The sequence below is a fragment of the Caretta caretta genome, chromosome 16 (assembly GCF_965140235.1).
Source record: "Caretta caretta isolate rCarCar2 chromosome 16, rCarCar1.hap1, whole genome shotgun sequence".
Taxonomy (NCBI): domain Eukaryota; kingdom Metazoa; phylum Chordata; order Testudines; family Cheloniidae; genus Caretta; species Caretta caretta.
Window position 1 is genome coordinate 1,573,688 of NC_134221.1, and position 26,151 is coordinate 1,599,838.

A 26,151-nucleotide genomic window follows, 5' to 3' on the forward strand; every position below is an offset into this window, starting at 1 on the left:
CAGTGAGACTTGGCATTCATACCTCTTTGCTTTCAGAGCCTTTCACACCAGGAACACTCTTCCTTGGTTCAGGTTGCCAACCCTCCAGGATTGTTGAGTCTCCAGGAATTCACAATTCATTGGTAATTAAAGATTACGTCAAGTGATGAAATCTCCAGGATCACGTCCAACCAAAATTGGCAACCCTAGTCATAGTTTCCTTTCCTGCTGTGCTTCCTCACCAGCCCCCACTCTTCTCAGAAGCCCTCCCCTTAGGAGTTTTCTCTTTCTGCATTCTGGGGACAGTTCATCTCCCCAGAGCCTCTGTTCCCTAAGACAGACCGCCAGGGGTAGATTCCTAGTCCGCTGCCCTGAGGAGTTCTTTCTCCAGGGGCTTCTTCTTGGCGTTTTCGCCTGCCTGAGCCCCCATAACCCTTTATAAGAACCAGCTGGTAATTAACTAGTGTCCTGCTGCTTGGGCACTCACTTATCCCAAGAGGGAGCTGGGCTGGACATTCACTTTAGCAGGGCCTGTCACAGGTAGGCTGAGAGCCAGTGACAAGGTGGAACAATGATCTGCTTGGGAAGAGGCACCCAGTCTTACTGGGTTTGATGGGAAACGGAGTTCTCTGTGCAGCGCCCAGAGCAGCCTCATATGCCAGGGTGGCTTTCCCATGTGGTACCTGTGCCTGCCTCTCTTCTCTCTCCCTTACACATGTATAAGCCAGGGTAAGAAGAGGCTGGCCCCTGCCATATTAATCTTTTGTAACCCTGACCCAGGGCAGTATCTGGAGCCTGGCCCGAACACCCAGTCTGTAACCGACACCCTGTGCGCCACACCCAGCCCCTCCTTGTTAGAGACAGCCAAAGGGCAAGAGTCTGCTTCCGCAGACTGCTGAATATGTCGTCTGGTGCTCACTGGACCAGGAGGAGACTCAGTCACTCCCATTCCCTCCGCCTTGCTCCAGCTGGCCCTGGAGTCTCCTGGCGCTCTAGCCAATGCTTCCTGCCTCACCAACACCCTTCCAGCTTCCCCCTGCACCCCAAATCCAGCAGGCCAAGGCCCCTGCCCACACCGCTCCCCCTCTCTGTCATATTTCCCAAGCCACCCCATCACCTCCAGCTCAGCTCCACAACCGCCCCTCCCCAAGCCCTGTAAACCAGCCTCTCCACCCCCTCCATTGCCACCCCCTGGACACTCACTACAGACTAAGCTCCTCCCCCACAAACCGTTTCGGCCATCCCCCCCAAACTGGGCTCTGCAGGGCGCAGCAGCACCCTCCTCAGGATGGACTTTGTTTGCACAGGGGGCCTTGCTGACCGGAAAGAGGCGGGAGGGAACACGGCAGGAAGAGCAGGAAGCCAGCACAGCTCACAGGCTTGAGATTTTACTGAAAAGTGTCACCAATTTGCCAACAAGCGGCACTTGTCCTTCAAACCCAACATTCCCACCCTCCCTGGGGAGGGGCTTCTCTCCCAGACCCTGCCTCCAGCAGCTAGTGGGGACACTAGGTTGCAAGGCCACAAATGTCTCTAAACACGGGACTACATGTGCTCCAGGGGAAAGCCATGTGTGGCTCCTGATGGCAGCAGGGCCCCAGCCCGAGGAGCACCGGCCAGCTACAGCATAGTCTCATAGGTGGCAAAGAGCCTCTGATAGCACAGAGCCAGGCCTGCCCAGAGGATCACGGCCAGCATGAGGCAGGTGGTGAGCACGGCCGCTGCCCACAGGTCAGGCCGCTGCCCCTTCACTTGGTCGGGAGCCTCCAAAGGGATCGCGTTGGTGAGGTTCAACATGTAGCCCAGGCTCCAGCCCACATCCACAGCAGCCACCTGAGAGGAGAGAGTGGAAAGTTTTATGGACTGACGAAGGGCTGGCTCCTGGGCACTCAGTGCTGGGCGGGGAAGGAGGTGAATCGGAGCCTTCTTCAGTGATCTACAGCAATATAGAGTGAGCTTGTTCTTAGGTAGTCATTGTGCAGTTCAGCAGCCCCAGAACCCACCCCGGAACCCTCGCCTGGCTCCAGAACGCACTCCAGACCCCTCACCCAGCCCTGGAACCCTCACCCGGCCCCGGAGCCCTTGCCCAGCCCCAGAACCCCCCCCCCCCCCGAGCCCTCACCCAGCCCTGGAACCCTCACCCAGCCCCAGAACGCAGCCCTGGAACCCTCACCCAGCCCCAGAACGCAGCCCTGGAACCCTCACCCAGCCCCAGAGCCCACACCCAGCCCCGGAGCCCTTGCCTGGCCGCAGAACCCACCCCAGAACCCACGTCCAGCCCCGGAGCCCTCGTCCAGCCCCAGAACCTGCTCCAGAGCCCTCACCCAGCCCTGGAACCCTCACCCAGCCCCAGAATCCGCCCAGAGCCCTCGTCCGGCCCTGAAACCCACCCCAGAGCCCTCGTCCGGCCCCAGAACCCGCTCCAGAGCCCACACCCAGCCTTGGAACCTTCACCTGCCCCTGGAGCTCTCGCCCAGCCCCAGAACCCACTCCAGAGCCCTCACCCAGCCCTGGAACCTGCCCCAGAGCTCTCGCCCAGCCCCAGAACCCACTCCAGACCCCACACCCAGCCCTGGAACCCTCACCCGGCCCCGGAGCCCTTGCCCAGCCCCAGACCCCCCCCCCCCCGAGCCCTCACCCAGCCCTGGAACCCTCACCCAGCCCCAGAACGCAGCCCTGGAACCCTCACCCAGCCCCAGAACGCAGCCCTGGAACCCTCACCCAGCCCCAGAGCCCACACCCAGCCCCAGAGCCCACACCCAGCCCCGGAGCCCTTGCCTGGCCGCAGAACCCACCCCAGAACCCACGTCCAGCTCCGGAGCCCTCGTCCAGCCCCAGAACCTGCTCCAGAGCCCTCACCCAGCCCTGGAACCCTCACCCAGCCCCAGAATCCGCCCAGAGCCCTCGTCCGGCCCTGAAACCCACCCCAGAGCCCTCGTCCGGCCCCAGAACCCGCTCCAGAGCCCACACCCAGCCTTGGAACCCTCACCTGCCCCTGGAGCTCTCGCCCAGCCCCAGAACCCACCCCAGAGCCCTCACCCAGCTCTGGAACCTGCCCCAGAGCTCTCACCCAGCCCCAGAACCCGCTCAGAGCCCTTGTCCGGCCCCAGAACCTGCTCCAGAGCCCACACCCAGCCCTGGAACCCTCACCCAGCCCCAGAACCCACCCAGAGCCCTTGTCTGGCCCTGGAACCCACCCCAGAGCCCTCACCCAGCTCTGGAACAGGCCCTAGAGCCCTCACCCAGCCCCAGAACCCACCCAGAGCCCTCGTCCGGCTCCAGAACCCACTCCAGAGCCCACACCCAGCTCTGGAACCTTCACCCGATCCCGGAGCCCTTGCCCAGCCCTGGAACCTGCTCTGGAGCCCTCGACTGGCCCTGGAACCCATCCCAGAGTCTTCACACAGCACTGGAACCCATGCCCAGCCACAGAACCTGCCCCCATCCTCCATTGCTGTGAAATTGTGCTCTAGAATTTAAATTTGCAACTTTAACAACTGAAGGGCATGTAGCCCCCGCAGTTGGGAGGAAAGTGAGAAGCGTGTAACTGATGTTGGCTGTGAGCCTGCAGACAGCCCAAGATGAAAGCAGAGAGCCATAACCTGCCTCATTCATCTCAAGGAATTGTTAATTCTGAAACTTAACAGTGGCAAGTTAAACATCAGCAGTTTCATCATGGAGTATTTCAAGAAGCATCCAGCTAATGAGTTTCTCCCACAGCACCAAACCCTGCCATGCCTTTCCAGTGTGCCGTGTGCCAAAACCTCCCACCCTGCCTGCCAGCTTCAAACGCAGTGCTGCTATGTGAGTGCAAAACTGGGGGGCTAGAGACAGCACCAAAGAAACTAAATGGAATCTCAGCAAACCCGGGGTGACAGGACTGGTTTATTGATCTTCAGATTTCATTCATATAGTCTCCATTGATCTGCCTTAGAACAGAACACAGGAATTGTCAGACTGGCTCAGAGCCAACATCCATATGGTCCAGTATCCTGTCTTTGGCAGTGGCCAGCATCAGATGTGTCAGGGGAAGGGACAAGAACCTGGCAGTCGGCAGTGATGGGATAATCTGTCCTGTCCTCCAGCACACACAAATCACATCCTAGTCTCTGATCTGCCCAGAATGCAGGGACTCTGCTGCAGTATTTAGGCCCACAGAGCTACAGAGGATACAGGGGCCTGGGTTAGACTGAGCTTGTCTAGCTTAGACCGAGCTTGTCTAGCTTAATCCACCTTCCAGCTCCATGGGAACCAGCTACTCCGACTGGAACAAAGAACAGTAACTACAGGGAGTGTGAGTGATTGCTGGACCCAGATTAGAAGGAAACTAGTCTGTAAAAGGAAGCTTACTGGAACGGGTGAGGATTTTATCTGTATTCAGTTTTATTAGACATAGACTTGCGTGCTTTATTTTATTTTGCTTGGTAATTCACTTTGTTCTGTCTTGGAACCACTTAAATCCTACTTTCTGTATTTAATAAAATCACTTTTTACTTATTAATTAACGCAGAGTATGTAAATGCTGGGGGGGTGGCAAACAGCCGTGCATATCTCTCTATCAGTGTTACAGAGGGCGAACAATTTATGAGTTTACCCTGTGTAAGCTTTATACAGGATAAAACAGATTTATTTAGGGTTTGGACCCCACTGGGAGTTGGGCATCTGAGTGTTAAAGGCAGAAACACTTCTTAACTTGCTTTCAGTTAAGTCTGCAGCTTTGGGGCACACGGTTCAGACCCTGGGTCTGTGCTGGAGCACACTGGCATGTCTGGCTTAGCAAGACACTGTGTTGGAGTCCTTAGCTGGCCGGGAAAGCATGGGAAGAAGTAGTCTTGGCACATCAGGTGGCAGCTCCCAGGGGGTTTCTGTAATCCAACCCGTCACACAGAGCACCTACCGTCTGCAGGGTTTATAATCCAGACTGCGGGGGTTGGAATCCTGCCACCTGACTGCCTCGCTTATCTTGTGTTTCAGGCTCACCTGCCACAGGCTGGATTTATGTGAGAGCCAGCGTAACGGAGAGACTGGCCTTTAGGGGCAGCTGCACCAGACTGCACAAATAGGCTCCCAGTGAAGGAAACAGACCTGCACTGGCTGCAGGAGAATTGGGGCGGGCAGGGTGACTCAAGTGGCCTTTTGGTTCCTAATTTGTTTGGCTATTGGGAGAGAGACACAGACAAAATGCAACTTTTTTCCAGACTGGCACAATTGTATACTTTGGATTGTGTAATGTAGCTGAGCAGCCACTGGATGGCAGCAGTGATTCCAATGCTGAGATTCCAATGCCAAGAACCCCAGCAGGCTGTATTACCCCCATGGGAGGGAAGAAGGGGAAAGCTGTTGCACGCTGGGCTGGGGGAAGCAGGGTAAAGACTACACAGACCCTTTATCTCCATCTCCCCTCATCTGGGCACTCATGGAGCAGATTTCCCTCGGGAGCCCACAGTGGTAAGGCAGACCCACTCAGGGGGGCAACGGACCCTGCCAGATAGACGTCCTACCTGCCGGAGGAACTGGATTTTGCTCCATGTCTGGTTGTCAAACTTGTAGCCTTGCAGCAGGAGGGTGAGAATGTAGGTGCTGGCAGCGCAGTAATCCTGCAGGCGGGTCTTGTTCATGCCAGGACACACCATTTTCAACTAGGGACACGAGGGGCGGGGAAGGAGGTCAGTGCAAATCTGCTATTCCCAGTTAGCCCATTGGTAACTTTACTCTCGCGAGTCACAAGTCAGAGAGGCCCCCTCGCCCCACCCCCCCACCCCCCACAGACCTGCTATTTCAGCTCCAAGCCAGGCACATGGCAGAGGCACCCACCTTGCTTTAGACTCCAGTTGCTACCAACCTGGACCAGATCCATGCTGGGGACCTTAAGACGGCAGCAAGGGCTCTATGCCCCGTCCCTGAACCCAAGGCATGCAGCCCTCACTCCCCTCACTGCTTTACCCTGCACTCACTCACTGGAAGCATGCTCTGCTCTGCCACTGGGATAACTGGGACCCTCAGGACTTCGGGCCCAGCAAAGTCTCCATCCTGAGAGGGCAGGGTGAAGAATCTGTCACCCAGGTTTTGCATGAGAAGGAGCAGCAGCCCAGAGGGTTTCTCCAGGGAAGGTCCCTCCTACAGCATGCTTATCCTCGCTGCTTCCAGTCACCAAAAGAATGCCTCTGCTGTGGGAGCTCTGATCCCTTCAGAACACAGAGGGGCCTCCCCTCCCATTCCCGCTGCCACAGCTTCCCTATGGCATGGCCCTGGGTCACTCACACAAGTAACTAGGCTCACAGGACGGAACCAAGATGGAAAGTGACTCCTTTTACTAAGCCAGCACAGCCACTGCTGGCTCCAGCTCTGTGGCCTTGGGCTGTTTGTTTCCTCTCCCTGCTATAGACAGGGCTTTGCAATTCCCTCTCCCCTGGCTCTCTGCAGCTCCCACTGCTCCGTCTTTCCTCTCAGTTTGCTGCCCACCCATCAGCAAATCTGATCATGGCTGAATTTAACCCTCAGCCAGATACTGCACAAGGCACTGAGAGGAGCAGAGGTTTAAACCTCTGGGAACCTAGCAAGATGCGTCACCGTTTGGAGACAGATAAATAATTCAGCACCGCAGCAGGGGCCGTTACACACACCTTCGGGAAATGCTCTACAGACCACTGATGTGCAACGAGCCAGTTGACCTTCAGAAAACCCGGGGGGGAGAAGTCCCAGCATAATTTAGAATCCAGAAGCTACCGATTTGTCCCCCATCTTTCTGCCCAAGCCAAGGTTCCCCGCCATACAGAAGATCCCAAGGGAAGGAGAATCCCAGCCTGCTAATGGTACCCTTGTGTTCTCTAGTTTCCCTGTGCATCTAGATTCAGGCATTACATGACAGCACTGGTGGCTGCTAACTGGGGGTCTCACCTCCTTCCAGTCCTTAGCACAGAATTGCTCGATGGTGGCACTAACGTCACTCAGGGGCTGCCCGCTGGTCAGGTTCAGAAAGTGGAAGACGGAATAAAACCCGGAAAAGGCCTTAAAACAACAAGCAAAGCAGGTTAGCCAAGCAGCCAGCCCTCAGCGACATGCTCTCCACAGGCCAAGAGCCTCAGCCACTCCGACTCTTCACTGCAGTCTCCATAAACCAGCTTCCATCTCAAAGGAGACAGCCCCAGAAAAGGAGGCAGGGTGTGGGACGGATTCTCTCACCCTCCTTTGGACATGAAATTAGTGCCAGTGAACGGTGCCTGATGCAGAGCAATGGGCTTGGAGGCTCTCCATCCACAGCTGGGATAGAACTAGCTATGGATCTGAACACACGCACTGAGCCACTGCCCATGGCTGGAAGCATGACTTTCCAGGGCACCTGCTCGTAGGGCAGTATTATCACCAAGGCCTATCTATGATTCTATGATTCTATGGGGCAGAGAGGAGAGCCCAAGCTTCCTAGTGTCTCGTGAGTTCAAAGAACTGAGCCCAGGGAACCCCTCTAGTTCTCCCAGCACACAGAGCTGTAGATAAGATCTAAATAACAAGGGTTACATTCATGAGATGCAGCTTGCACCAGACAGAGGCAGCACTGGAATATAGTCTGATGGGTATATGGATGGGCAAGAGGAGAAATGGGCATATGTCAGTCCAACACCTCCATAGTCTCTGCACTGGCCTGGGAGAAAGGGGAGTTCAGGAAAGCATGACTGTCCCTGAGAGACAGCACGGACTGAGGCATCAAGCCACCCGAGTTCCTGGGCACAGACATTCGGGAACATGCACTAGCTTCTCCCTAGGTACGACATGCAGGCTGGGGAGGTTTGGGACTGGCGTGGAGCCCATCTTTCCCTGCTGACCACAGCATTCACGCTGCGGGGAAAGAGGGGTACCGTCCCCCATCTCTTTGGTGGAAGCCACAGGAGCACTACCAGCATCTGGGAGTCTATCTCCAGAAAAAAAGGGGCACTGGGTTAGGAGCAGGGTGCTGTAGCTCAGAACCGGTCCACGTGATCTGCCTATTCACATACCCCCTGCATGTCTGCATGGTGCCCACACTGCAGAGCTGGGAGCCACTTCCTTTCCTAAGGCCTTGTCTGGGTGGGAACACTGTGCGGATTTAAATGGAGCAAGGCCCGCGGACGCTCTGATTGCAGTCTGAGAGACGTGTGTTTTGGTTTCGCTTTCACCAATTCCTAATCAGCATAGGCTAAACCGAAAAATAACCGGGTCTGAACCCCGGGGCGTCTGCCCTGCAGTCTGAGGAGTGACTGTGGCTCAGGCAGACTTACCTGCACTAGCTTCGCCCACACTGGCATGGCTGACACGAGCGGTGTCGACACCGCAGCGGGGTCCAGCGCAAGCTAGCCGGGCAAACCTCGGTCCCTGGTGCACTCGTGACACCCGTGTCACCACATCACACTGCTCTTCGTAGTTGCTCTAACGCGGGTAAAACTAGCACAGGTATGGCATTGCAATGGGACGTGCTCTAAGAACCCGCACAGGTCTGGGCACTGCTTTACCCACACTGGGTTAGACTAAGTTAAACCTTTGCACTTGCCCATGTAGACAACACGTCCACTTCACTGTCCCCTGTGTACAGACAGAGTTCAAAATGATAACTCTCCCCACGCCCTGCCCCACGTGCCCCCAGGACAGCTATCACCAAGATGCCACACTCTGGAAGGAAATGTCAAGAGAGACATAACAGCAGCTTGTTCTGTGCTCCGGGCTGGTCCTGGCTTTCAGACATTCGCTCGCATTAGTACCAATGGGAATTTCCCCCCACAGCACCCCCTCAGAACCCAGCTCCCACCAGTGCGGTAGTCAGCGAGAAGAGAAGGAAAGGCTCCCTTACAAAGAACTGCCCATGCCCCGGCGGCTGGTAGACCCCGTTGAACCCGCAGGTCCTGTTGGCCCCACACGCTGTGAAGTTGAAGAGTTTCTGGATGGCACTCCTGCACTCCGCTGGGGCCCCTGTCCCCCGCACCGTGAGGATCTGGCTGGGGTCATGTGCAACTGGTGCCAGGACGCAGGGACTGTCATACAGGGCAGCGGCAGTGACGTTCTCCTCGTATCCCTTAGGGTAGCACGGGTGGGAGATCTGCTGAGAGGTGAGGTTCTCCTAGAGAGAGGGGAACCCATTAGCAGCGCTCAGGCTTGGGATAGCAGCCAAACCCCCATCCCCGCCACTTCACACACACACACACACGCCAGCCCTAGCAGTCTGGAACGTCCCACAGTGAAGAAAGCAGAGGGCAGCCCCAAGATGCTGCCCGTCCCTATGCACACTGGATTTTCTCCTGAATCCTGCGAAGGAGCCTGCTAATCTCTCAGGGGGGAACATTCCCTTCCACTCTGGGCCCATTCAGAGCTGTGATCTCCTTTCCCTCAAGAGCAGCTACCCAGCTGCAGGAATTAAACTGTTGGATGGGGAGGGGAAAAACATCAAGAAGGGTCTGACTAGCCCCACCTGCTCTGCTCCTGCAGGCTGACAGCCCCTGTGTACACTCAGCAGAACAAGGGCTGGATTGGGACCAACCCCTCAGCACCAGTGCTCTGCATTCCTCCCGTTATGCACCCACTGGCTCACAGTCCTGCACCCCACCAGCCTCACTCCTTCGGGAGACATTCATTCCCAGGTAACAAAAGATCAAGACAGGATTCATATTATACTCTATGGGCAACCACTTAGATTCAGGACCATCCAGAGCCTTCTCAACAGAGATCCTAAGGCAGTGAGGGTGCAAGTTTTGCCATGGATCCTCCTGTGGTTTGCATGTGGCAGATGAATGGACAATCTCACGCCGGGTTTCTCATTCCTGTCAGGTCACCTTGTGCTAGATCAGCTTGTTTTAAAGGGGAGAACACAGGTGGATAAGAGCCAAAAGCCAAGGGCGGGCACTGATTCGTCTTTACAGAAACACTGCACGCTCGGACACTTTGCCCAGCATTTCCCATTGTTTCCCGCAATTTGTACCAGGAACTGGAGCCAGCAAGCCAGGGGACAGCTTGTGGGCTGGCTTCCCCATCAACAGCAGAATTTCAGCGTCAGCTCAGTGGGCCACGTCTCACACAGATTCTGCCACCCCTTCCCGAAAGAGAGAGCTCGTTGGCAGCCTCTCCCTGTTTAGGTTGCTAACCCTGTCCCTGCAGGAATCTCCTGCCTGACCTTTTGCCTGCCTAGTGCCAAGAGCCCCTACTTGGTCCCTCCTTGACACCACTGTCTGTCCCAGCTGAGCAGGCTCCCTCTTCTAGAAAACGTTGCCTCCAAGCTGTCACGTGAGCTGAGGTCAGCTGTCTCAGGCGCAGAGCCAATGCCTTGACAGAGGGCCCTGGGTCGCATGCATGTGCCCCAGCACCAGTGCCCTGTTACAGAACCCGCTGATAGACTGGAAGGGCATCTAGTCTCCCTGCGACTCGCCCCGGCATAGGGCCATGCAGAGCCTGCTATGCTGCTGGTATTCCCGGAGCTGGGTAAAGCTCTGTGCTGTACACACACCCCTGCCTACAGCCAGGGGAGTTAAGTGCCAAGAGAACTCAAGCTCTGATCCCACCCAGGCCACAGACTCCTCCTGGAGCGTAGGACGAGCCTCTTACGGCAGCTACTCGCACATAGCCACTATGTTTGGTGCCCAACCGGAGACACCTCAAGCCAGCTTTTCAGAGGTGCTTGGCAAGCCCAGTTCTAGTCAATGAGAGCTGCAGGTGCCACTTGGCTCTGAAAACCAGGCCAGAGGCACCTCCGGTGGGTACCCCACATCCGAGGTAATATTTTAGGGTGTTGCCCTCTCTCTGCCTGTTTCCCTCCCGCAGCACAGGGTTAACACCCTCCGCAGCACAGGGTTAACACCTCCCGCACGGGGAGCAAAGGGGTAAGTAGTTGACGGATGTGGGTCTCATTAGATGAAGTGCCAAGTTATTACTAGCTTTGCCTTTTGCTGCACTGTACAGCCAAAGGTGCAGTAGCTCCACAGGGCCAAGTGCACATCCCTGTACACGTGTGCTACCAAACGCAGTGAGCCCCAGGCCTGGGGAAGAGGGAATGAGCAGGTTAAGGAGAATACCGCTCTGAGGGACGCAATCAACTTCTTCAAGGCTTGGTTTTCTCCATAGCAGAGGTAGCTGTGAGTATAAAGCGAGTAGCTGCTCCCGTACAGCCAGAAGAGGACTTCGGTGCTGTTGTCCTCAATGGCATGACCAGGGTGAAAGGTTATCTGAGTCGAGGCTCCTCCAAGGTCCAGTGCTCCCACAACCGCAGCTGCCTCAGGGTGTATCCACGTCCCTGTGAAGGAGAACTGCCCCGCCACAAGGAATCAGTTCACCACTGGTGCCTGGAGCTAAGAACAGCGTCACTGGGGGGCCAGGGGATAGAGTGCCCATCTCCATAGGAAAGCAGGCTGAGCGAGGAAGCATGTCTGTTAATCAGTGTCCATGACTCCTGCACTGAGATGTGGGGCCTAGGAGATCAGCTGCCTCTCAAGGGGTGTCTTTTCCTCCGCTTTCTAGATATCGGTCTCATCCAAAAGCTGAGGCCTGGCATGGGTCAGGGTCTCCCCGAATCCCTCCCGCCATGGACGTGCTGCTGCCTGAAGCTGAAACAGGGAGACACCAGCACCTTCCTAGGTAAAGAAACACCAGCTCCTCTTGTGAGCGGTTTGGTTCTATGTCAGGGGTGTCAGGGACTCAAAATCCAGCTTCCAGAGCCCTGGATTCCCATGTGGTGTGGAAATTCCCAGCTGGAGCCAAGCTGGGACAAGCCAGAGAAGGGAGCACGTCTGGGATATGAGCTGGGCTGAGAAGACCTGCCATTCTGGCTCCTCATCTGACCCGTTTTCCCTAGAGAAGGAGCAGCCCAGCCAGCTAAGGTCACTCCCCAGCCCTCCACCCTCTGCCCAGGCACTGACCTTGATGAGTGTCTCCAGCAGGTAGTTGATTGTGATCCAGCCAAAGGATCCTTCCTCATTCCCAGTGAGGATCCGAGCACCACGGAAATCTACAGGGTACTGCTGGATGGTCTTGGAGACCTCTGCAAAGACCAGGTCGGCTTTTGTGCTGTTCTGCTCCCTGAAAATGGGGAGGGGAAGAGATTCCACTGGGCTCCTGATGGATACGATGCGGCATGCACAGGGACTGCCTAATCTAATCCCTTCCCAGAGGGGTAACAAACCTAAACATGAGCACCTTCCCTGGAGGTGCCTAAGTGGGTGAGAAAAGGGCCCTCTGCTCCTGACACTCCATCAAGTCAGTCAGTAACAGAACAGGAATGAAGTTAATGCTTAATTACAAGTTTCTGGTACTTACACAAAAATTTCAACTGCATCTCCTCACACTGCCACGGCACCCTGATGTTAAGAGCCTTACCTAGACTGACTTGTCCTGCAGGAGCCCCCCTGGGAGTTTAGCAATGCACACGCTCACCACTGACATGCAGCCTACTCTGGAGTGGAGGGAAGGCAGTAGGTGGACAAGCTGCACGAGTGTGACAGAGGCATATGGAAAATGTTACCACGTGTGCAGAGCATGGATTTGAAGTCTGTCCCCAAAGACTCCCCCCAGCGAACGGCAGGTGACTGAAATGGTTAACCTGGGAGGGGGAAGGGCCAGGTCAGCCCTGCAGGATTTGAGCGTATGGTGAACCAGAGGCTTCACCACCAAGCCATGGCTGCCTCATCATTTCAGCTCCGCAAGAGGCCAGTGCTGCGGTCACAAGAGAACAGGCCTCTGTGTGGTGGAGAACCGGCTTTTCCCTGTGCGGAGCTGCCCTCCTCACAGTCAATCCTGGTACCTCAGCAGCCGCATGCCTGCAGTAGCACCGAGGTAGGTGGGCGTTTCTCTCTGTTGCTCCACAGGGATGATCGTCATGGCCTTGTCCAGACAGGCCCTCAGGCTGGCTCCAGCCTGAGTGGGGTTGTCAGCATAACTGGAGATCCCAGGTCCTGGAACGAAGCATCCCAGTGTGAACCTGAGCTCAGCCGGGCCCCTGAGACAGGGACTGGCAACGCTGCTGGCACCTGGGGCTGGAGAACCCAGAGTGAGGGTCAGTTGTTTGCTGGCGTCAGCATGCAGGGAAGAGGAGCTGGTAAACAACTGCTATTGCTCGGCCCTAATGCAGGGCAACCACCAGAGCCATAGACCTGCTGCTGGCTCCCTGGGAGCGGTTCAGTCTTAAATGGACCATGTCAGATTACTTAAATATTAACTCACTAGAACGCACTAGGCCCAGCTGCAGGGATGCCCTATGGTTCAGCATGGTCATTCTGAGCCAGAACCATGGCGCTGGTGATCTGCAGCTGGGATGGGATGTTCCATGCACCATCTGCTCATGACACCTGCCTTTGCGCTCAGCTGTTGGGCAATGTCAGAATCCGGATCATATGTGGCCAGGTTTAGTTCTAGTGGCGGGCGGTTAATAAATCCCTTCACTGCAGCACAGAGAAAGATGCAAGTCTCCCAGAAGTTCACACTTCTCTTGGGACTACGCCTGACATTTGGAAGTCATCTCCAGGGTGAAAAGCATACCCAGAGACATTCCCAGGCTGCAGATACAGTCCCAATGCCAAGCAGCTAGAGCAGCACCAGGCGCCAGTGCCCCACACCAGTGATTCCCTGTAGCGCAGTTCTGGCCTTCCCTTGGAATTCCCTCCTCCCAGCTGCAGGCCTTGCCCAAGGCAAAGACACCTGCCACGGGCCATGCAGTTTGGAGGCTTCACCGTTATCCATCCATGAATGGGCAATCCCTTTCTGCCTCCTTTGAGCACTTGCATCCCCCCTGTCCCCCGCCCCCACCTGCAAGCTGCATCCTCTCTGCACTGACAGACCCACAGCCCTCAAGGCTGGGCTGTGCAGCTGGATTCTGCTGTTTGGGATCTGGCTTGGAGGGGCAGGGTGAAAGGACAGTGGAGAAGGAAGCTCCCAAGTACGCCCAAGCCTGCTAGAAGTGATACGGCTGGAGCCTTGCCCAGGGCCTCTGGTCACCTAGGGCCTGCTGTTGTCCATCCTCTTTCCCAGCTTTCTCCCCCTTGCTCGTGCTGTCTCGCTCACGCAGCAGCTGCTGGGGAAATCGCTCCCAAGGACGAGGCTGCAGAGCCAGCCTTATGGAGCATGGATGGTGTTTCACAGGCACAAACCCCAGTCACATCCCAAAGCCAGATCCTGGCCCACACCAAGATCCCAGAGCAGCATGTTCCCAACCTTCTGTCCCGACCCGGGGGAGTTCATGGTCCCAGGAAGGAGCAGACCAGGCTGGGTAACAGAAAACCAACCCAAATCTCACGCTGACCCACAGAGACTATAAAGATTCCTCCTGTCCCAGGTATTTGTCATGGTCTTCCATGCCTCTGTGTGTCCTGGCTGTGAGCAGGACTTGGGGGAGGTACCAGAGCAGGGGTGTCATTTCAGAAAAATTCAATCTTGTCAGCCCAGAGAACATTATCTGTATATCCTGCAGCCTCAGGGTGTGCAGGAAGTGGAGCATACAGACCTAGGAAAAGCCTGTGGAGGCCAACCAAGGTCAGGGGGGGAACTGCCCTCCTTGCCCCATAGCAAATGACACTCCTGCAGTAGACCACTGTGGGAGAGGTTGCTCCTGCCTGTCAGCTGGGCCATAGGACACCCATGCGTCTGGTGTCTGCCCATCACCACGACACAGAGCTTGAATGTAGGCAAAGATCGGGGTGTCCACGCCTGGGGATGTCTCATTCCCCCAGGCTCACTGCATTTTACAGTACAGCTGGGTGTCACCCCTGCTTTCCGGATAGCAGTCTAGGGACAGGGGAGGGTCACACTCACTTCTCCAATTTTGGATTTGCAGGTCTTTCCATGGCACAGAGGTGTGGTGAACAGTTCAGCCTCCACCTTTGCTCCCCAGGGCCCACTGCACTATATTGCAGGTAGCTAAAGAAGCAAAGTCCACCTATAATAAATGCGCTTGTCCCGCACCTATAGTGTCAGTGGCCAAACTCACACCTGGTGCAACTCCACTGACTTCTGTGGAATCCCACCAGGGATGAATGGGGCCCAGTTGCTCTCCCTGAAGCATAGAGATCCAGGCAGAAGGAGGTGGTGTTAGGCATGAGGGCTAATCCAAGAGCATGGCAGTAAATAGCACAGCAACCTTTGCCCCTGACAGAAGCATTTCACACACATTTCTCGGCACACGGACACAGCCAAGGGGAGGGCATAAGGGTGAGAGAGAGAAACGTTTGACTGACCTTGCACGGTGCAGGCTTCAGCCTGGCTGACAATGCCAGTGCCGTTCTCCTTATCCGCTGGCCACTGGTAGATGTAGAGAGCCGTGTGCGAGGAGCCGGCGTCAAACACCATCCCATACTGAAGGGGGAACCGGGAGGGAAGATGACATCACAGAGCGCTCACTGCTGCACAAGGGCTGCTGTATGTGTTCTCAGCTCTTGCGTATAAAGAATTGCACTTTCAGGCTTGACCTTCCAGCCCAGCTTTAACCAGGCCTTTGTTTCTATCCCTTGGGTTTTGCAGTTAGATAAAGTTAGAGGTGGAAAGGGAAGTGAGGTGTGAAACAGCAAGCCTCACACCCCTGTAGTGACATTCACAGAGCTCTCATGATTTGGAGACACACGTGGAATAGCTCAAGCCTGGGGCCTGTTCACGGCTATTGGAGGCTGGGAAATCAGGAAGTGGTCGTTTTGCAACAGTCTTAGAAAAGCAAGAATGAAAGAGACAACAGGGAAGGAACATGAAACTCTGGGAAGAAGGACAGAGGAGAGGAAACATACAAGATGCTCATAAGATCTGAAAAGAGAAAGTAGAAATAAAGGTCAAGAGAAACTAGTTTAGTTACACAGCAGAACCACTAACAAACAGAATGACACACAGCAGGTCTGCGGGCATGGAAAAGGTGTGACATTATTTCTAACAGGCTATCAAACCCACACAGCTAGCTAGTCTTTGTATGAGTCATTGAAGGCAAGGTACTCTAGCAACTGCACCTACCTTGGTTCTTGCAGGCAGATAAACATCCTTCACTTGAACAAGGATGAGGATGAGGGTAGTTATTCCTGAAGCTGCAGCCACTGCAAGAAGACACCTGATATCCCGCCCTAACAGGTGCTTTAACATTGCTGCGCCAATCTGTGAGCAAAGCAGAAGCTGTGTCAAGACAAACACACCCCATCTTCCTGCTTTCCAGCCAGTTCCTGGGTTTACTCTTAGAGAAAGTTCAGTACAAGGGTGGTGGGTGGCTAACGTGTTCCATTGAGCCTGTCACTGCTGCAGTGAGTCTGTTTCCAGCCTCACAAGCATACATTATTTGAGCAATTGTACGTCCAGATGGTACAGCAAACGACATGACCCTGGTGGTGGGTTTGGTGCAGGGAGGAGCAGAGGAGGCTCAGAGAGGAAAAAGCTCCCATAAGACCAAATAATAACGTAATATGCAGGCCAGGCCCAGCCCAGCGAGGCTGAACTGCTGGTGATGGCTACTTCTGCTCCATGCCACACCATGCAGAGCACAGTTCAAGTTGCCGTAGGCCCTTGGCATAACTACTTGAGCAGAACAGCCAATCACAATGCTACCCCCATTGTCCAACTCCATCATCTCTGACCCATGGCTGGTTCTGCTCTCCTAGTTAGCAGACAGTCTCATCCAGACTGTAACCCAAAGTCAAAGTGCAAGATCCTGCACCATTTCTAGATTCATTTTCCATTCCTTGCCCCTCCACACATTCGCCTCCCCTTTCTAGACTAGCAGAGCTGTTTGGGTCGGTGGGAGACAGGGCACACACTTCGGATCTAGGGCTATGGGATGGGGAAGGGTTTGATTTTTGTGTAAAATATATTTAATACAGAAAAATAAAGAGGCTTGGGAGTGTAATGACATGCATGCAAAGAAAGCATTTTACATCATTCATACCTTAAGACACATACAAGCAGTGCGGAGAGAAGGACCCTCATTTTACAAATGGATTCAGAGGCTAAACATTCCAGGCCTCAGAGGGAATAGGTGAACCTGGGAGTTCCTGGCGCTTAGTTCTGTGCTCACGTCAAAGGGTTTTCACATTAAGGGATGCCAGGTGTTGCTTGGGTGGGTGAGACCAGCAAGCTCAGCTATGCCGTATGGCACTGTGTCAAGCCAATTATTCGTTGTGAATAAGTCAGTGTACAGGTTACTCCTGGGGAAATTCTGCGCTACCGTAGCGCAGCAGAAAAATCCCCCCACCCCCAGCAGAATCCCTTTGCTTCGTTGCAGAAAATGGTTTCTGTGGGAAAGCAAAGAGAAGCTGCACCAGTGCTCAGTCACCCCTCCAGGCAGCTCTGCAGCTCACATGCAGCTGTTCAGGCAGCCAGGGGGAGACGTAAATCACTGGCAGGAGGAGGGTCTGGGGATGCCCCAGCTACCCAGGGACCAGGGGGTTGGGGGGAGGAGGAGAGGATGGAGACAGAGTTCCCCCCTCCCACTTCCCTGCACGGAGCAGATGGGGCTGGGTCAGATCAAGCCCCAGAACTTCCCCAGGAAGCTCTGCACCATGGGGGCAGGAAACAAAACCAACCTGGCCACATAATATGGCAGCTCCAGATGTTGGCACCCCAGGGCAACCTCCCTGGTCCCCCACCGCAAGGCCAGGCCTTACTGGGAATGGCAGCTCTCAGTGACGTTTGTCTGAGCCTGGTCCGGGTGTGAAGCATGTTTGGCATGTCCAAATCCACCTACCAAAACTGACCCCCCCCCCTCCCCCAGCGGGCAGCCAGAGGCAGGGCAGGCACGGGCAGCGATTCTCCACATGCTCCTTTCCCTCCCCCACCCTGCTCGCCTCCCCAGGAGGAAACGAGATGCTGTGCAGGGAACCTAACGGGGAGCTGAGAAACCAGCTATAAGGGAGGCAGGCGAGAGCAGGCGAAGGGCAAGTTCTTCTCGGGATGCCTAGAGCTGGCTAACCCTGGCGTGAGCTGGGCATCGACAGGCCTTGGGGTGCCCCATGGGCTGTATTTACTGTGCTGCAACCAAAGTACAACAACCGCCCTCCTCCGCCACGCGCTCTGGACCCTCACTGGCACGAGAGGAGACAGAGGCTGGACATTAGATGAGAGGCAGGAACAAGCCTGCCGGCGTGGTGAGAATGCGGCACCGTACGGATATGCTGCAGGAAACAGGCAGTCGCTTCCCCCAGTCCACATTACATCGTTTTTCTTCTCTCCATAACCCGAGCAAAGCCCAGGAAAGGTAACGCCTCAGCTTGCTAATGACGCCCCCCCGTGACAGTGCAGGGAGTGCAGAGGGGAGCCTGCTCTCTGGTCACTGAGAGGCAAATTAGTGCACCAGAAGAAACTGACTGGGGTAATGATCCAGCCAGGCTGCTGGGCTGGGAGGGTAAGAACGCAACTGGCCCCATCAGCCCTCGGCTGATAGAAGAGGCCCAGGAAGGAAGGACGTGCGGGGGAGAGAAGGAGGAACAGGGCTAAGCCTCCCGATGCAGAGGCCTCGGTAGGGAGATCTCTGTTCCCGTCGCATCCTGCTGAGAGGGCCTAAAGCTCTGCCGAGTGTAAACAGGCAGGAGCCTGGCGGACTGTGGTGATATTGGTGAAGGGGAATTGAAATAAAGTTTCACTGAGCACACACCTGGTGGAGTCCATGTGGTTTCTGCAGGGAAGAGGATGGGGCAGATACAGGTCCCTGTCAGACCCCCAAAACCTCTAAGCCCTGGTCTACACTAGGACTTTAGATCGAATTTAGCAGCGTTAAATCGATTTAAACCTGCACCCGTCCACACAATGAAGCCCTTTATTTCGACTTAAAGGGCTCTTAAAATCGATTTCCTTACTCCACCCCTGACAAGTGGATTAGCGCTTAAATCGACGTTGCCGGCTCGAATTTGGGGTACTGTGGACACAATTCGATGGTATTGGCCTCCGGGAGCTATCCCAGAGTGCTCCATTCTGACCGCTCTGGACAGCGCTCTCAACTCAGATGCACTGGCCAGGTAGACAGGAAAAGAACCGCGAACTTTTGAATCTCATTTCCTGTTTGGCCAGCGTGGCAAGCTGCAGGTGACCATGCAGAGCTCATCAGCAGAGGTGACCATGATGGAGTCCCAGAATCGCAAAAGAGCTCCAGCATGGACTGAACGGGAGGTACGGGATCTGATCGCTGTTTGGGGAGAGGAATCCGTGCTATCAGAACTCCGTTCCAGTTTTCGAAATGCCAAAACCTTTCTGAAAATCTCCCAGGGCATGAAGGACAGAGGCCATAACAGGGACCCGAAGCAGTGCCGCGTGAAACTGAAGGAGCTGAGGCAAGCCTACCAGAAAACCAGAGAGGCGAACGGCCGCTCTGGGTCAGAGCCCCAAACATGCCGCTTCTATGATGAGCTGCATGCCATTTTAGGGGGTTCAGCCACCACTACCCCAGCCGTGTTGTTTGACTCCTTCAATGGAGATGGAGGCAATACAGAAGTAGGTTTTGGGGACGAAGAAGATGATGAGGAGGAGGTTGTAGATAGCTCACAGCAAGCAAGCGGAGAAACCGGTTTTCCCGACAGCCAGGAACTGTTTCTCACCCTAGACCTGGAGCCAGTACCCCCCGAACCCACCCAAGGCTGCCTCCTGGACTCAGCAGGCGGAGAAGGGACCTCTGGTGAGTGTACCTTTTAAAATGCTATACATGGTTTAAAAGCAAGCATGTGAAAGGATTACTTTGCCCTGGCATTTGCGGTTCTGCCTTTGCAAAAGGTTTCTGGGGAGGGCAGCCTTATTTCGTCCTTCATGGTAGGACACTTTACCACTCCAGGCCAGCAACACGTACTGGGGAATCACTGTAGAACAAAGCATTGCAGTGTATGTTTGCTGGCATTCAACCAAAATCCGTTCACGCGGTGGGAGGAGGCAAAATGCGACCTTGTAACGAAAGCACATGTGCTATGTATGTAATGTTAACTTTCAAGGTTTACCCTGAAAGAGTGTAGCCACTGTTTTATAAAATGTGTCTTTTTAAATACCGCTGTCCCTTTTTTTTTCTCCACCAGCTGCATGTGTTTCAATGATCACAGGATCTTCTCCTTCCCAGAGGCTAGTGAAGCTTAGAAAGAAAAAAAAACGCACTCGCGATGAAATGTTCTCCGAGCTCATGCTGTCCTCCCACACTGACAGAGCACAGACGAATGCGTGGAGGCAAATAATGTCAGAGTGCAGGAAAGCACAAAATGACCGGGAGGAGAGGTGGAGGGCTGAAGAGAGTAAGTGGCGGGCTGAAGAGAGTAAGTGGCGGGCTGAAGACAGGGCTGAAGCTCAAAGGTGGCGGCAGCGTGATGAGAGGAGGCAGGATTCAATGCTGAGGCTGCTGCAGGACCAAACCAGTATGCTCCAGTGTATGGTTGAGCTGCAGCAAAGGCAGCTGGAGCACAGACTGCCACTGCAGCCCCTCTGTAACCAACCGCCCTCCTCCCCAAGTTCCATAGCCTCCACACCCAGACGCCCAAGAACACGGTGGGGAGGCCTCCGGCCAACCAGCCACTCCCCCACAGAGGATTGCCCAAAAAAAAGAAGGCTGTCATTCAATAAATTTTAAAGTTGTAAACTTTTAAAGTGCTGTGCTTAAAGTGCTGTGTGGCATTTTCCTTCCCTCCTCCACCACCCCTCCTGGGATACCTTGGTAGTCATCCCCCTATTTGTGTGATGAATGAATAACGAATGCATGACTGTGAAGCAGCAATGACTTTATTGGCTCTGCAAGCAATGATTAAAGGGAGGAGGGGAGGGTGGTTAGCTTACAGGGAAGTAGAGTGAACCAAGGGGCGGGGGGGTTCATCAAGGAGAAACAAACAGAACTTTTACACCGTAGCCTGGCCAGTCATGAAACTGTTTTTCAAAGCTTCTCTGATGCGTACCGCGCCCTCCTGTGCTCTTCTAACCGCCCTGGTGTCTGGCTGCGCGTAACCAGCAGCCAGGCGATTTGCCTCAACCTCCCACCCCGCCATAAACGTCTCCCCCTTACTCTCACAGATATTGTGGAGCACACAGCAAGCAGTAATAACAGTGGGAATATTGGTTTCGCTGAGGTCTAAGCGAGTCAATAAACTGCGCCAGCGCGCCTTTAAACGTCCAAATGCACATTCTACCACCATTCTGCACTTGCTCAGCCTGTAGTTGAACAGCTCCTGACTACTGTCCAGGCTGCCTGTGTACGGCTTCATGAGCCATGGCATTAAGGGGTAGGCTGGGTCCCCAAGGATACATATAGGCATTTCAACATCCCCAACAGTTATTTTCTGGTCTGGGAATAAAGTCCCTTCCTGCAGCTTTTGAAACAGACCAGAGTTCCTGAAGATGCGAGCATCATGCACCTTTCCCGGCCATCCCACGTTGATGTTGGTGAAACGTCCCTTGTGATCCACCAGAGCTTGCAGCACTATTGAAAAGTACCCCTTGCGGTTTATGTACTCGGCGGCTTGGTGCTCCGGTGCCAAGATAGGGATATGGGTTCCGTCTATGGCCCCACCACAGTTAGGGAATCCCATTGCAGCAAAGCCATCCACTATGACCTGCACATTTCCCAGGGTCACTACCCTTGATATCAGCAGATCTTTGATTGCGTGGGCTACTTGCATCACAGCAGCCCCCACAGTAGATTTGCCCACTCCAAATTGATTCCCAACTGACCGGTAGCTGTCTGGCGTTGCAAGCTTCCACAGGGCTATCGCCACTCGCTTCTCAACTGTGAGGGCTGCTCTCATCTTGGTATTCATGCGCTTCAGGACAGGGGAAAGCAAGTCACAAAGTTCCATGAAAGTGCCCTTACGCATGCGAAAGTTTCGTAGCCACTGGGAATCGTCCCAGACCTGCAACACTATGCGGTCCCACCAGTCTGTGCTTGTTTCCCGAGCCCAGAATCGGCGTTCCACAGCATGAACCTGCCCCATTAGCACCATGATGCATGCATTGTCAGGGCCCATGCTTTCAGAGAAATCTGTGTCCATGTCCTGATCACTCACGGGACCGCGCTGACGTCGCCTCCTCGCCCGGTATCGCGTTGCCATGTTCTGGTGCTGCATATACTGCTGAATAATGCGTGTGGTGGTTAATGTGCTCCTAATTGCCAAAGTGAGCTGAGCGGGCTCCATGCTTGCCGTGGTATGGCGTCCGCACAGAAAAAAGGCGCGGAACGATTGTCTGCCGTTGCTCTGACGGAGGGAGGGGCGACTGACGACACGGCTTACAGGGTTGGCTTCAGGGAGCTAAAATCAACAAAGGGGGTGCCTGTACATCAAGGAGTATTTCAGGCAGGACTGCACGGAGGGTTCCAATAAGAAATGGTGCACCTAAGTTATCGTTGTTATTGGAACAAGGAGGTTAGCCTGGCCTCTGATTGATACATGGCTAGATTTACCTCGCTGCACCTTCTCTGTGAGTGACTGCAGTGTGACCTAGAGGAATGAGTCCCCTAGACAGGGGAGGAGGCAAATGAGTACAAAACAAATCTGGTCTATTTCTTGTTTTGACCCACTCCATCTATCTTTTACATCTTTGGCTGGCAGCAGACGGTGCAGAAGGACTGCATGCCATCCACATCTCATGGCTGCTTGGCAGAAGATGGTACAGTACGCCTGCTAGCCATCCCCATCTCTTGCCTGCCTGGCAGAAGATGGTGCAATACGACTGCTAGCAATCCTCATCTCTTGCCTGCCTGGCAGAAGATGGTACAGTACGACTGCTAGCAGTCCGTATCGCCTGCCTGCTCACCATAAGACGGTTCAATAGGACTGACTGCAGGACTAAAGAGAATGACCTGGTCAAGTCACTCCAAATTTAGTCCCTGCGCCCATGTCTGCCCAGGCGCTCCCAGCCGACGCGGCCAGGAGCACCTCGGACACGATGAGGACGACTACCAATCGTATTGCACCGTCTGCTGCCAGAAGGCAAGGGGTTGCTGCTACTGTGCAGCAAAGCCGTACCGCGTCTGCCAGCACCCAGGAGACATAGGGTGACGGTTACCTGAGCGGGCTCCATGCTTGCTGTGGTATGGCGTCTGCACAGGTAACTCAGGAAAAAAGGCGCGAAATGATTGTCTGCCCTTGCTTTCACGGAGGGAGGGAGGGAACGGGGGCCTGACGACACGTACCCAGAACCACCCGCGACAATGTTTTAGCCCCATCAGAGCGCTCCATTGTGACTGCTCTGGACAGCACTCTCAGATGCCCGATTGTTTGCCATTGCTCTGACGCTGGGAGGGGCGCTTACAGGGTTGGCTTCAGGGAGCTAAAATCAACAAAGGGGGTGGCTTTACATCAAGGAGTATTTCAGGCAGGACTTCACAGAGGGTTCCAATAAGAAATGGTGCACCTAAGTTATTGTCCTTATTGGAGCAAGAAGGTTAGCCTGGCCTCTGATTGATACATGGCTAGATTTACCTCGCTGCATCTTGACTGCAGTGTGATCTAGAAGAATGAGTCCCCTAGACAGGGGAGGGGGGGGAAGCAAATGAGTACAAAACAAATCTGGTCTATTTCTTGTTTTGACCCACTCCATCTATCTTTTACATCTTTGGCTGGCAGCAGACGGACTGCATGCCATCCACATCTCATGACTGCTCGGCAGAAGATGGTACAGCACGACTGCTAGCAGTCCGTATCGCCTGCCCGCTCACCATAAGACGGTTCAATAGGACTGACTGCAGGACTAAAGAGAATGACCTGGTCAAGTCACTCCAAATTTAGTCCCTGTGCCCATGTCTGCCCAGGCGCTCCTGATCGACCTCACAGAGGCGACCAGGAGCACCTCAGACATGACGATGACGGCTACCAGTCGTACTGTACCGTCTGCTGCCACAAGGCAAGGGGTTGCTGCTACTGTGTAGCAATGCCGTACCGCGTCTGCCAGCACCCAGGAGACATAGGGTGACGGTTACCTGAGCGGGCTCCATGCTTGCCATGGTATGGCGTCTGCACAGGTAACTCAGGAAAAAAGGCGCGAAATGATTGTCTGCCCTTGCTTTCACGGGGGGAGGGAGGGAACGGGAGGCTGACGATATGTACCCAGAACCACCCGCGACAATGTTTTAGCCCCATCAGGCATTGGGATCTCAACCCAGAATTCCAATGGGCAGCGGAGACTGCGGGAACTGTGGGATAGCTACCCACAGTGCAACGCTCCGGAAGTCGACGCTTGCCTCGGTACTGTGGAAGCGCTCCGCCGAGTTAATGCACTTAATGCACTTAGAGCATTTACTGTGGGGACACACACACTCGAATTTATAAAACCGATTTCTAAAAAACCGACTTCTATAAATTCGACCTTATTCCGTAGTGTAGACATACCCTAAAATGGTGAATTATAGGAACAGCCCTGGACTGGCCCCAGGGAGATAGATGAGATGATCTAACAGAGATCCAGGCTTGAATTTTAAATTTAATATAGGCTAGGTTAAAAGGTGGCAAATTCAAAACAGGTAGAAGTAAATATTATTTCACACAGTGTACAGCTATACTGTGGAACTCCCTGCCACAAGAGGTCAACAAGGCCCGTTTCCTCAGATTGTAAGCTCCCTGGGGCGGAGGCTGCCTCCTTGTACAGTACCTGGCACACTGGGGGTCCTCCTAGGTCCTACCACAATACACACAACAACAACAAGGCAAGATGCAACAGGGGATTGGGCATTAACGTGGATAACAAAATCTTCACCTTCCCAGAGGGACGGCTGACAACACTCTGGCAGGGATAGTTCAGCGTCTGCCTCCAGCTCTGAGCCAGTGCCCTGGAGACTAATGTGGGGGCGATTATCCCACGGCAGGGTCCCTGCCCCCCTCGGGAGCCGCGGGGGCTGTGACTGTGTAGCCAGGACACCAGACGAGATGGCCCCCGGGGCGGCTCCGGTCCGGCACTTCCGTGAGCTTTTCAGAGGAGCCGGAGGGAGCCACGTGCCCAACCCTCGCTGCATTTCAGTGAACTTCCCCGGGCTCCTCCAGCCCCGCTGCATCCCGCTGGGAGCTGGGGCCCGGGGCCCAGGAACGACTCACCCCGCCCCGCGCAGCGACCCGGCACCAGAGGAGACGCCGCGCAGCCGGGGTCACTGGGTCCCCGCCGCGCCGGATTCCCGGACGGCGGCCGCCCGCCGCGGAGCTACCGCCCGGCCGCCCTCCCGCGCAGGCGGCCCGCCGCGCCGACCCGCTTCGCTCTCATGCCCCGGGGCGAGCGCTGCCCGCGACCCGCTCGGCGGCTTCTGGCTCCGCAGAAGCAAAACGAAAGCAAAAGCCGCCGCCAAGACCCGCCCCGCCGGGCTTCCAGCCTCCCGCCCGGCCCGGGCTCTTGCCGCGGGCTCTGAGACTCGGCGCCAGGGGGTTTCTTGGCGCTGCCAAGTTCTCTGCTGTTTCCCCTTCCCACTCTTTCTTCACCATTGCCCCACTGTAGAGGCCCTCTCAATGCCAAAGAGAGGCGAGGTCTGGGCTCAATGGGGACAAATTGTCCCCGGGACAGAGGCGGAGACATTCCTGCTGCCGGCGCCCCGGCCGTGTCCACACTGGAAAGCTGGGCCAGGCTCGCTGGCGGCACAGCTGTCAAACCTGCTCCCGCAGGTGCCGCTTACGGGGCACCACGGTCTTGTTGCCGGCGCAGCTGATTTCATTGGGCGCCGGGGCTGGGCTGTACCAGCAAAAGGGCTTTTTGGTGGCCCAGCTGTGGCTTTTGCTGGCAGACCTACACTGGCAAAATCATCCTCATCCTCACAGCCCTGGCCAACACAGCTATGCCAGCAAAAGACTAGGCCTGACCTGAGCCACAGCCCTTCCTGAGGGGGGAACAGGAACCTGCCAAAGGCAGAGTCAGACAAGACTTTTGTCAAATCCAGCTAAAACCGCAGCAGGGCGAGAGGCAGCGGCCAGAGGTGTGTGATACTGGGAACATCCCTTCCCTTCTCCAGACCTATGTTTGCCTTCCCATCGTGGGTCTGTCTTGTCTACCCAGGGCAGGGACCGTTTCTTACATACAGGCAAAGGCCTTAATGCCAAGCCTGGCTTTTCCAATTCGAGCAACATTTTTATTGGAAATTTTTCTGTTTTTCTAAAATTTTTTAGTTTTCATCAAAATTAAACAATTTTTTTTAAAAATTGAATTTTAACAATTTCAGTTTCCTGGATTTCCCTTCTCCTCACCCCTCTTCACCCCAGGGAAAAAAGGAGGGGGGAGGTTACTCCTGGGGGAATTCTGTGCCCTCTGGGGAGCGCAGAATTCAGATCTTCTGCAGATTTATTG

General features: G+C 54.9%; 1 protein-coding gene across 4 annotated transcripts; it reads right to left on the reverse strand.

Moving 5' to 3' along the window:
• Nucleotides 1-1,351: 1,351 nt before the first annotated feature.
• LOC125623616 (ectonucleoside triphosphate diphosphohydrolase 8) lies at nucleotides 1,352-25,136 on the reverse strand. Of its 4 annotated transcripts, none has more exons than XM_048823245.2 (10): nucleotides 24,921-25,136; nucleotides 15,910-16,047; nucleotides 15,153-15,270; nucleotides 12,728-12,959; nucleotides 11,847-12,006; nucleotides 11,007-11,237; nucleotides 8,798-9,064; nucleotides 6,877-6,987; nucleotides 5,481-5,618; nucleotides 1,352-1,812 (listed from the first exon to the last, which is right to left on the reverse strand). In XM_048823245.2, the coding sequence occupies exons 2-10, from the start codon at nucleotides 16,033-16,035 to the stop codon at nucleotides 1,600-1,602; spliced, it is 1,596 nt and encodes a 531-aa protein (XP_048679202.2). In that variant the 5' UTR covers nucleotides 16,036-16,047; nucleotides 24,921-25,136; the 3' UTR covers nucleotides 1,352-1,599. The 4 variants fall into 4 exon arrangements, with proteins under 4 accessions (XP_048679202.2, XP_048679203.2, XP_074976601.1 ...); XM_048823246.2 differs by lacking the exon at nucleotides 24,921-25,136 and adding an exon at nucleotides 24,586-24,881; XM_075120500.1 differs by lacking the exon at nucleotides 24,921-25,136 and adding an exon at nucleotides 16,829-16,855 and having other exon boundaries at nucleotides 12,728-12,878.
• Nucleotides 25,137-26,151: the final 1,015 nt, after the last annotated feature.

Coding starts and splice junctions, on each gene's coding strand:
- LOC125623616 (XM_075120499.1), bottom strand. Junction 15,271..15,909: donor ATCTGCCTGCAAGAACCAAG/GTAGGTGCAGTT, acceptor TTCCCCCTTCAG/TATGGGATGGTGTTTGACGC. Junction 12,007..12,727: donor GCAGGCATGCGGCTGCTGAG/GTACCAGGATTG, acceptor CCCCATTTTCAG/GGAGCAGAACAGCACAAAAG.